The sequence below is a fragment of the Tauraco erythrolophus genome, chromosome 12 (genome assembly GCF_009769465.1).
Source record: "Tauraco erythrolophus isolate bTauEry1 chromosome 12, bTauEry1.pri, whole genome shotgun sequence".
Classification (NCBI taxonomy): domain Eukaryota; kingdom Metazoa; phylum Chordata; class Aves; order Musophagiformes; family Musophagidae; genus Tauraco; species Tauraco erythrolophus.
Genome location: NC_141476.1, coordinates 16,405,951 through 16,416,760, shown reverse-complemented (window position 1 = coordinate 16,416,760; position 10,810 = coordinate 16,405,951). Strand labels below are relative to the sequence as shown.

Here is a 10,810-nt window from a genome sequence, read left to right as displayed (position 1 = left end):
GCACGGTGTGCCCGGGACAGGCGGGCACCAGCCGCATGTCCCCTGGGACAGACATAGGGTGGGAGGTGGAGTTTGGGTGCTGCACTTTGGGTCTGGGGTCCTTTGGGTGCAGAGAGGTGGGTGCAGCCCCGGGGCCGGCAGTGGTGGGGGGATGCTGTGTCTCAGGGCCACCTTCTGCGGGGACACAGTGTCACAGGGTGGTGGCTCATACCCTGGAGACCTGCTTGTCCCATCACTGGACATGGCGCTCAGCCCCTGGGGACCCACATGGCACGTTGCCAGAGCAGGGAGCTCCTCGGCAGGTGCCAGGACTGGAGCTGCCCACCACAAGGGACGGGACTGGGCAGGTTGGGGCACCCGGCCGCTCTTGCCCAGGTTAAGGGGTACCGCCGGCACTTGCCCCCTCACCAGCTCCCAGGGCAGCACCCTTGGTAACTGGACTCCCCACGCGGCCCGAGGAGGGTGCCTGGCTGTGCCCGCTGCCCCGCAGGGCTGGCCCGTGTCCAGGAAGCCACCCTAGCTCCATGCCAGCCCCGTGGCAGAGCCTTACCGCCTGCCTGGGCCCCCCAGCCCCTCCTCGCCCCTCCCAAACTGGCACCCACCCAGTGGGCTAGGGGGCAGGGAGAGATGCTCTGCTCCAGAAGTCGCCGTGCCAGGGGAAGGGGTACAGCATCCTCCCGTGCAGCCCAGCCGTGGGGTCCGTGGGGCAGTGCCCGTGGCGGGAGCAGGGCTGTTCCCGTGGGAGCGGGCCGTGGCGTTAATAAGGCTTCGCTAATGATCTGGCGCCATGCCCAGGCCTGGGGCCGGCTGGACCAAAGCCCTGTGCCCACAGTCAGGGGAGAGCAGGGCCTAGGCTGGGGGGGGGGGGGGTGCTCCCTGCCACTCCACGCCGTGCCGTGAGAGAGGGCCAGGGGACTTGGGGCTGCCCTCGGGGGGTGCTGAGCACCAGGCACGGGATGCCCCCCGCCCCACTTCCACGCAAGTCCCACTCCTCAGGGGTCCCACTCTCGCGAGTGTCCCACTCCCCTGGGGGGTCCTGCTTCCCTGGGATCCCCCTCCCCGGCGGGTCCCGCTGCCCCGGAGTCCCGCTGCCCCGGCCCCCGCCCCCGGCGCGCCCCCGCGGGCAGGAACCGCGCGTGGGAGCGCAGCGCCCCCTTGCGCCCGCGCGGCCCTGTGCCCCCAGCGTGCGTGTGCCCGTGGGTCCGCCGGTGCGCTGCCGTCTGTCCCCGCGGCCCCGTGCCTGTGTCCCGGTCTGTGTCTCCCTGTGTGTGTCCGTGTCTGCCTGTCCGTGTCGGGGCATGGGAGTGCCCGTATGTCCATGCCATCTCCGGGTACATCTGTGCATCCACATCCATGTGTCTGTGCATCCGTGTGCACTGACACTGTACATGTGTGTCCATATGTCTGTGCCGTGTTGCTGTACATCCGTGCATCCACTTCCACTCACCTTGTGCATGCGTGTCCATATGTCCGTGCTGTCCCCCTGTATGTCTGTGCATCCATGGCAGGTATCTGTATGTCTGTGCTGTCCTGCTGAGCATCCATGTGCACTGACACTGTGCATGTGTGTCCACCTGTCCGTGCTGTCCTGCTGTATATCCATGCACACTTGTGCACTGACCATGTGCGTCTGTGTCCATCTGTCCATGCTGTCCCATTGTACATCTGTCCATTCAGAATTCAGACACACTGACCCTGTGCATGTGTGTCCGTATGTCTGTGCCGTCCTGTCCATCTGTGCGTCCACATCCACTCACCCTGCGCATGCATGTCCGTATGTCCTTGCTGTCCCCATGTGCATCCATATGCATGTGTGTCCATATGTTGGTGCTGTCCCGGGATGCCGCATGCCAGCCTGTGTGCCAGCTCCTTGCCCGCCCCAGTGATGCCCGAGACCTGGCCACGTTCACGTCTTTATTGTCATCACCAGAGGCTTCTCTGGCCATCGCCCCCATGGCTAATTTAAAGGTGTCCCCCCCTGGCACAGCGCAGGGGACAGCCGGGCTGGGGACGGGGACACCAGGGCCATGTTGTAGCTGGCAGCCCCAGGGCGATGGCAAGGGTCCACCGAGCCCCTCACTGGTGCCAGGTCACAGCCCCCCCCCATATAGATATATACATTACACAGAGCTACCCAGAGCAACACAGCACGTTAAAAAAGATCTACTCTTATATACAGTATTTATAAAAAGCATCCCAGCCTCCACCACCCCGGTAAAAAAATACGTCTCTTATGTACTTTGCCGCAGGAGCCCCCCTGCGCCCCCGTGCTGCCCACCTTGCCAGGCTGCACCCCTCATGCTGGGGAGGGAGGCGGGGGGCAGCAGAGCCGCTCCCTGGGTTTTGGCATGGCATGGGGCGTCCTGGTGGGTGGGTGGGTGGGAGAGGGCTGTGGTGGCCTGGGTGCCAGCCCTGGGTGCAAGGCAAGCAGGGCCAGCTTGGGTTGCAGGGGGTGCCCATCACTGTGGTGCCTGGGCACGGAGACAGGGAGATGGCTCCAGAGCCCCAAGCTGTCCCCAGCCCCCTCGTGCCCCTCACCTGCACCCCTAGAGGTGGGCCAGGCCCTGGGTAGCCAAGTCACAACACGGGCAGGGTGCCAGCAGGCACCGAGCCCCCAGCGAGCATCCCACCACCCCAAAGCGATGTGGCTGGTCCCCAAGTATTGCCTGGGGGCACCAGGGGTCCCATTCACAGGCACCAGGAGCCAACCATTCCCCCAGCGGGCTCGAGAGCAGTGGGCTGGGTACCACCAGCCACCGTGACAAGACCACGCTCGCCTGTGGGGCTGGGGTGCCCCCACAATGCCAGGGCAGTGGGGAGGCATCTCACCAGGGACGGGGGAACAGTACGGGGAGAGGGTGGGTGGCTTGGGCACGGGCACTGCCAGGGGTCTGACCACCCCACCAGATCCCAGCCCCCCATGGACACTGATCATCTGTCTTGGGGGGCCAGGAAAGTGCCCTGGTCCTTGGCCCCCACGGCAGGCAGTGCCCCGCACCCCTGGCAGTGCCCGCTGCAGGTGCCTCTGGGTGTACAGAGATGAGCTCCAGCTGACAGCCAGCTCCTGGTGAGGTAGGGCAGTGTTATTCTCCCCATTTTACAGATGGGGAAACTGAGGCGCGGAGCAGGGAGGGTACCTGCTGGAGACGGGAGGTGGAGCACAGCACCTGCCCCAGCCTTGCTGCCCCATCCCAGGCACAGGTCGGGGGGTCCCCGCACCTGCCATGGCTCATGCGCACCCCCCTCACCACCACCACAGGCGATGGGCAGCGGCAGTGGAGGGTCCCCAGGGAAGCCCGGTGGAGCTGTGGCACAGGGGCTGAGCCCGGGGTGGCTCTCCCTGGGGCAGCAGTGGGTGGGGGGGAGGTTGGCGTGGGCAGCCAGTGCTGGCTAGTGGCTGCCACCGCTCTTCCCCCCGCCCGTGGCCCAGTCAATGATGATGAAGCTCAAGCTCATGACCATGAAGAGGACCCCGAGGAGGGCGAAGCAGGCAGCCTGTGGGGACAGGGCAAGGGGTCAGGGACAGCCAGGGTGATGGGATCCTCAGCCCAGCCCCAGGAACCCCGTCCCTGTCCCCCCCTTCCAACGCTTACCAAGATTTTGGGGGTGGAGCGCAGTGGCTCCTTGTCCTTGGGCATGATGCGGATGTAGAAGATGGCGGGGAAGATGAAGATGAGGCAGGGAGCAGAGGTGGCACCTGGAGCAGACAGGGACAGAGCGGGCAGGTGACCCCAACCTCACGGCTCAGCCCTGCCAGCCCCACTGCGGGGCCAGGTCCTGTCCGTCCCCTGCCACCCCCGGCCCTGGCAAAGCCTTCCAGGAGCCCGGGGACGCCGTGTCCTGGCACCGTCCCCACGGCCCCCCTGCAGCCAGGGCCTTGGCACCAAGCCGGGCACCGAGCAGGGGGAGCTCAGCTTGGGGGATCAAGGGAAATGCCCAGGGGAAAAGCAAGCACCGGCCAGCAGTGCGGCGAGCAGCCGGCACCGCACTGTGGGAAATAGCCTACTGGGATAGGGATGGGGCTGGGGAACGCCCCACACGCCACTGGGTCCTGGCACTGTGAGAAGGGGAAACTGAGGCACGGGGCGGGGGGCAGGTAAAGCTGTGTGCCAGGCAGGGGCAGAGGCTGGGGTGCTGCCCACAATGCCCAGTTCCTGAGGGGGGACAGGAACGGGGCGCTGCCACCCACCAATCAAGCCGAAGATGCCAAGGATGGAGGGGGCAAAGATGACCAAAAGGTTGATGAAGGTCAGCAGGACCACGGCGATGGTGACGTGGCGGATCCAGCTGAAGTCCTTCCCTTGAAACAGCATCTGCTGGATGGCCCGGCGCACCTGGCGGGGACAGGGTGTCACGCTCCATCCCTGGAGCCGGGGCCCATCCCACCCCGCATCCCCGCAATCCTGCCGGTACCTGTCACCCCTTCCCCTGCCCCAGCCCCATCCCTGATGCCCAGCCGGTCCCGTTCCCAAATCCCTGCAGCCCTGCCAATCCCTGACACCTTGTCCCTGGGCCTCAGCCCCATTGCTGCCTCAGTTTCCCCTCTCAAAGCCTGGTGTCACCCAGCACCCCTGCAGGGCCACTCACCGGGAAGAGGACAATGGGGACGGTGAGGGTGACAGCTGTCAGCACGGCCACCCGCACGCACAGTATCAGCACGTCAAAGGGGTCCACCTTGCTGTACGTGTGCAGCAGCTCCGACTCCACACGGCCTGTGGGCACCGATGGAGAGCCACTGGGTCAGCCCCGCCACCACCAATGCCCTGGTGTCAGCATGCCGCCAGCAGCCCCTGCCCCCTCCCCGAGGGCTCACCGTAGAACGTGAGGTAGCCAAAGAGGGCGGCCAAGAAGTACATGAGGTACATGACGGCGATGGAGATGTTGGAGATGCACTGCATCTTCTTCTTGGAGGGGCTGCGGGACACAGCAGACTCAGCACAGTCCCCATGGCCCAGCCCAGCCCACCCTGGGTCATAACACCCACCTCCCAGGGGTGACAGCACCTATCACGCACCCACCCATTCCAGGTTGTATCACCCACGTGCTGGGACCTATGTCACCCATCCCAGGTCTCATCACCCACCACCCACCCAGGGTCCCCCGGATCCCCTCGGATCCCCAAGACACCTCAGCACAGGTCCCACACGCGGAGGGCACTGCCTTTGGATGGGTGCCAGACAAAGCCCACACACCCTCCATGGGTGCCCCCACCCAGGACTCACTCCTTCAGCTCAGTGTAGATGGGCAGGACCTCAGGGTGGCAGACGAAGGCGAAGGCCATGATGGGGATGGTGTACGCTGTCTGCGCCATAGGAGGGAAGCTGAGTGCTGGGGGCCAAGCTGGTGGGTGCTGCCAGCACCGGGACCACCCGCCTTCACGGGATGCTCAGGGTGGGGGCTCACCCGGAGCCCCAGGGGTGCATCCTTGGCCCCTACCTGGGAGTTCAGGGTGAAGAAGCTGGGGGTGCAGGTGACCTGCTCAGGGGCCTGGAGGACGGTGTAGCCGTTCTGGTAGTCGCTGGTGCTGACAGCAGTGACGTTGAGGCTGCCCGTGAGGTTCCCCTCCTGCTCGGGGAGTGGGCAGGGGATCTGGAACTTCTTATAGATGACCTGGGGTGGGGTGGACATGGGGACGGTCAGCACCCAGCACCACCAGCCACCTGAGCCAGCACTGCACCCAGCAGGAGTGTCCCCGTTGAGTTCCCTCTGTGGGTCACCCTTTGCCAGTGGTGCCCCGTGGCGATGCTGGCCCCCAGCCCGCCGCTGCGAGGGTGGACAGCAGGGCAGAGCGGGGCAGCAGCACATGGAGGGGCCTTGTGTGCGGTTCTCCCCCCAGCACCCTCTCCCTTCTCCATTCCCCAGCGCTCAGCTCCTTCAGCCAAAAATAACCCAGCAGTGTGACAGTCCCGCCACAGCGTCACCGCAGCCCCAAGCGCCCACTGTCCCCGCAGCTCACAGCCTGGCCGCGCTGGCGGAGCCATGCACTGCGGCAGAAGGGATGGTTGGCATGCCGGCGGGTGCTCACCGAGATGAGGAAGAAGCCCATACAGCTGAGGGAGAAGCCGCTGGCGTAGCCGAGGTAGCCTGGGGAGGGAAGAGAGTGGCTAGTGGGCGTGGGCAGGACCCCCACGCTGGCTGGGTGCCCCCCGTCGCCCACCACCCCCACGCTGGCACCATCACCCTGCAGGAGCCCCGGGGTGCCGGATGCAGCATCCCCCTGACTTACCCAGCTGCTTCATGAGGGCCAGGGGCAGGATAATGGTGATGGAAACCAGGATCACCAGGTAGTTCCCATTCAGGTACCAGTCCCTGGAAGCAGAGGGCCCGCTCATAGCCCCACACTGCCGGGGCACAGGACGCAGAGGCAGCCATCGGCAGGGGGGAGTCTGCCATCCATGGGGACTCCAGAGCTGGCATCCCCAGGGACACTGGCATCCCCCAAGGCTGGCATCCCTGGGGACTCCCCAGGCCAGTGTCCCTGCGGGCCCCAGAGCTGGGGTCCTGCCTACCCCCATAGGGGCGCACCCCCAAGGGCTAGAGCTGCTGCGGGCAGGCTGAGAACTGCTGTTCTCAGCACATTTGTCGGCGGGCAGCCTGGCAGCTGGAGGACCCGGGGACAAGGGTACCAGCATCTGCAAGGGGACTCAGCCAGGTCCTCAGTGCCCCAGGTAGGGGGAGCTGCCCCCGGCTGCTCGTGGGGCAGGAACCTGCCCATCCCCAGGCCCACATGCGCTCGAGCACCCAGAGCAGCTGGGACATCCGGTGCCAGGCTGGTGGAGGTCCCAGCGGCAGCTCTGCCCAGCATCTGCCCGGCTACCACACCCCGTGCCGCCAGGTGGGGATAGGGGCATGGGGTGGGGGGGACCCATTCCTAACCACATCTCCGGTTCCACCCCCACAGCCCCAGGCTCTGCTCAAGGAGGAAAGCATGGTCCCAAGGGGATGCGAGGAGCAGGGATTGGAAGTTCAGCCCAGTTTAATCCCACCCGGGGGCTTATTCAGCACTGACAGTTATCAAAAATAGTAGTGGCTTAATGGCACTAAATCCCTGCCATGGGCTGCACAGCTGGAGATGAAGCCCCGGCGCCTGCCCGGGGAAGGCAGCGCGGGCAGGAGGCACTCACGTGGTCTTCTCCTCCAGGTTGAGGAAGGTCTGGATGACGAGAGGCACTTCGGATTTAACGATGTACAGGTAGCTGGACATGGCTGCGGAACAGAGCGAGGTCGTGCTGCGCTGGCATATTCTGGACCCATGTCCCCATCCCAACCCCACCAGGTCCCCTCACGGCCCCGTCCTTACCTCCGATGTTCTGCAGCGTGATGGCGATGGCCGCGGCCATCTTCCCCGGCGTGCCGAAGGCTCGGTAGCCCAGCTGCTCATAGGCGCGGATGCCTGCGGGACAGGGAACGGTGAGGGGTGAGGGTTGGGAGGGGAGCCCTTGGCATGGCCCTGCTGGGGACCCAGCACTCACCCACGATGCCGGAGGACTTGAGCAGCAGGTGGATGGAGTAGCTGGAGAGCAGGGCCACCGCCGTCAGGAGGAAGCTGCGGGAGGACAGCGCTGTCACCAGCGGGTCACAGCACTGGGGCCAGACACAACTGTGGGGCAAACCCGGCCCCTCGCCTTGGCACTGGCTGGGTGCTCATGGGGCAGATGGGCCGCGGGCATCCCACAGCTGTGAGGCCACCCCAGCCCTGTGGGTCTGTGTTCCCATGCCCGACAGGAGCTGGCACCCGCATTCTTTTGGCCACGTGGAGAAATCTGGTCTTGTATTAGGAAGTCAAGCAAGCCTTCATCCTCATCCTCCTCTTCAGCAGGGCACAGCGCCTGGCAGGGGCAGGCAGGCTCACGCCGGGGACGGGCATTGCTCAGGCAGCAGGACACCGGTCCTGGCATCACTCTGAGCCAGGGACCCCTTTCTGACCTACACACCTGCCACCCACCGACCCCGCACACCCGGACCACCGTGGGTGTGTGGCACTCACAGGAAGAGGATGATGCCGGTGTTAGCCATGGCATAAGCCAGCCCCAGGATGCCGCTGCCCATGATGGCGTTACTCAGGTTGAAGACGGACATCCCGAAAGACGTCTTCCCTTCGAACTGCGCACACGAGACACAACGTGGAGGGGACACATCGGTCACACCGGGAGCTACCGCCATCCCGCCACCACCGCGGTGCCCACACTGCTACTCACATCGGTGAAGTGCGTCTGCTTCTTCTCGGCGCCGTGGGGCAGGAACTCCTCCATCTCCGCTGCACCAGACTGGTTCTCCTCAAACCTGGCAGCCGGAGGGATGGGAGTGAGGCTGCCATGCCCCCCCGTGCCCAGGCAGTGCCGGCTGGCATCGCGCAGGCAGGGAGCAGCCGGGACGAGCCCCCTGGGGTGCTGGAACCCCGCTTGTCCCCATGCCTCTACCTGTCACCTGCCAGCGAGGGGACGGCAGAGGCAGTGAGCGTGGCCGCGTGCTTCCCGTTGGGCACCAGCTCCACCATCTCAGCCTGGAGGGGCACGTCTGTGGCGTCCATGGCGGGCAGGTGGCTGGGCAGGCTGTGGGCTTTGCTCAGGCTCTGCAAGAGGAGGGTAATGGGGGTCTGGCTCTGGGCAGGGGTTCCTACAGGTCCCTCATCTGCTGGGGATGCCAGAGTCGGGCTCAGCACCAGAGCTGGTGGCACCACAGGGACAAGCACTGGGGGACGATGGGGATGTCTGGCCGGGCATCACTGCAGCTGGACTTCTCCTTTCTGCCCGCTCAGCCCACAACGCCCTGCAGAGCTCACCCCAGCTCTGACAGCCCCATGAGGGTCTCATCACCCACCCAGCCATCCCACAGCCTACCCCACAGGGCCACTCCGCTCCCCAGCCCGCAGCACGGTGCCAGCCCAGCCCCGAAGTCTCTGTCCATGACGCCTGCCCACCTCTGCTCCCCTGTCCACAGCTCTCCGCTCTGTGCCTCAGTTTCCCCTCCCGGAGACAGGCGAGTGGGGGCGTTTTGGAGCGCAGCTGGGGACAGGGTGGGAAGCTCGGGGTCCCCCCAGCCACTGCCGTTACGTAAAGCCCGCGGCACTGCCCAGTGCGAAGGGCTCGCCCACGTCCCGCTGCCTGGGGCTGGTGCTGCCGGGGTGCCGAGGCAGGGGGCTCAGGGGCACGTCAGGGCTGGACAAATGGAGCAGGAAAGAGGACGGGGCCGGGAGACAGCTCCTTGGCAGGGGAAGGCTGCGGAGCGCTGGACGCCTTGGCACGCCGCACAAAGCCGCCTCTGTGCGAGCCCCACTCCTCCCCGCCCCGCTGGGAAACAGCACAGGGTGGCTTTCTGGGGCAGGCTGGCAACCGGGGCAGGGTCCCCCGCCACCCCCTGCCGTCCTAGGGGCTGGGGTCTTCCCTGGCCGGCTGGGGTCTCCACCTCAGGGCCATAAGGTGATGCCACCAGACTCAAGGCGAGGGTTGGCTGGGATGCAGCACGGTGCCTGACCCCGGCGGGATGTTGCTGCCCCATCACCCTACTGCCTGGGGTCCCCATGGGGTGAGCAGGGGACATGCCAGTCTTCCAGGGGATCGGTGGCCACGGGAACCAGGCAACTCTTCCCATGGCACTGCTGGGGCAGGGAGACACAGGGGACAGAAGTCCCCTGGCACATGGGGGAAGAATGCCATGGTGGGATGTGGGTGCCAGCACCTCCAGGCTCCTGAGCCGCTGCCCTACCTGTCTCTGCCCATCCAGGCCACTGAGGAGACCTGGCAGGGTCATCCCAGGCCACGCGCCGACTGCCAGCAGTGCCAGGGAGGCTGAGCCCCTCAGACTGGCCCAGGTTGGGGGCACACAGCAGCACCCAGCCTGGTGGGGAAATTGAGGCAGGGCGCAGGCCAGCGGGGACCAGAGCAGGGAGGCTCAGGCATGTGGGGGAAGAGAGGGAAGCACAGGGCAGGCGCTGGGCGATGATTTATCCCCTCTGCTAGGCCTCCGCTTGGGCTGGATCCAGGCACGAACAAGGCTGCCAGCACTTCCAAATGCTGCCGTTAACTCTGCACCTTCCCGCCACCGCGAGCGGGCATTGCCGAACCCACTATTCCTGGTGCTGGGCTCGAAGGGGGCTGCCAGATCCCCGGTGCTCCGTCACCTCCCCAAACTCCCCCAGTGCTGCCAAGTTGCCCATGGGCAGGGCTGCTCAGCATCCCACCAACGGTGGGCAGGAACTGCCTACTCCCCCTGCCCACTCCCCTGCGGCGCCATGGAGGCTGGGTCCTCTCCTCTGCAGCCCCTTTCTTCTCCCAGGTTATAATTACACCTCGCCAGGCGGCTCAGGAAATACCAGCTTCTTCCCCCGAGCGCCTCTCGGAATAGCAAGCGGCACGGACGGGCTCATTTGGCATGCACCAGGCTTAGCACCACCACCCAGACGCTTCCTCTGGCCGAGCAGCCCTGGCACAGCCTTGGCACAGCCCTGGCACCACTTGCCACCACCTCCTTGGTTGGCCCCAGCCTTTGCCCCTCAGCCAGGGTCTCTCGGCAGTGGCTGCCGGGGAAGAGAGGGAGATGAAAGCGGGGGGAATGAGAGATGCTTCGATCGGGCCAAGCATGCCCTGCCTGCCACTGTTTGCCTTGTGATAAGGCTGGGCAGAACAGCAAATACACGGTGCAGCGGATGGCTCCAGGCGGGGGTGGTGGTGGTGGTGTGGGTTTCCCCCCCCCAGCGCTTGGGGCAGCGGGTTCATCTCTGTCCCTGTGTGCCCACCTCCATTGGGGACCCTCCACTCCCCAGGGATCTCTTCCCACAGCGTGCCAGCCCTGAGAGCCCCGGCCGCACAGA

The 10,810-nt window shown here is 65.7% G+C and overlaps 1 protein-coding gene across 2 annotated transcripts; it reads right to left on the bottom strand.

Annotated features, from left to right (window-relative positions):
* Positions 1-3,390: 3,390 nt before the first annotated feature.
* Positions 3,391-10,373, bottom strand: SLC38A3 (solute carrier family 38 member 3). Of its 2 annotated transcripts, none has more exons than XM_086618832.1 (16): positions 10,317-10,373; positions 8,421-8,572; positions 8,199-8,283; positions 7,988-8,103; positions 7,473-7,546; positions 7,301-7,393; positions 7,125-7,206; positions 6,227-6,309; positions 6,026-6,084; positions 5,437-5,610; positions 5,223-5,302; positions 4,814-4,914; positions 4,588-4,712; positions 4,190-4,334; positions 3,594-3,697; positions 3,391-3,495 (listed from the first exon to the last, which is right to left on the bottom strand). In XM_086618832.1, exons 1-16 carry the CDS (start codon positions 10,371-10,373, stop codon positions 3,391-3,393), a joined length of 1,635 nt encoding a protein of 544 aa, XP_086474958.1. The 2 variants fall into 2 exon arrangements, with proteins under 2 accessions (XP_086474958.1, XP_086474959.1); XM_086618833.1 differs by lacking the exon at positions 10,317-10,373 and adding an exon at positions 9,102-9,350 and having other exon boundaries at positions 8,421-8,570.
* Between the last annotated feature and the right edge of the window lie 437 nt (positions 10,374-10,810).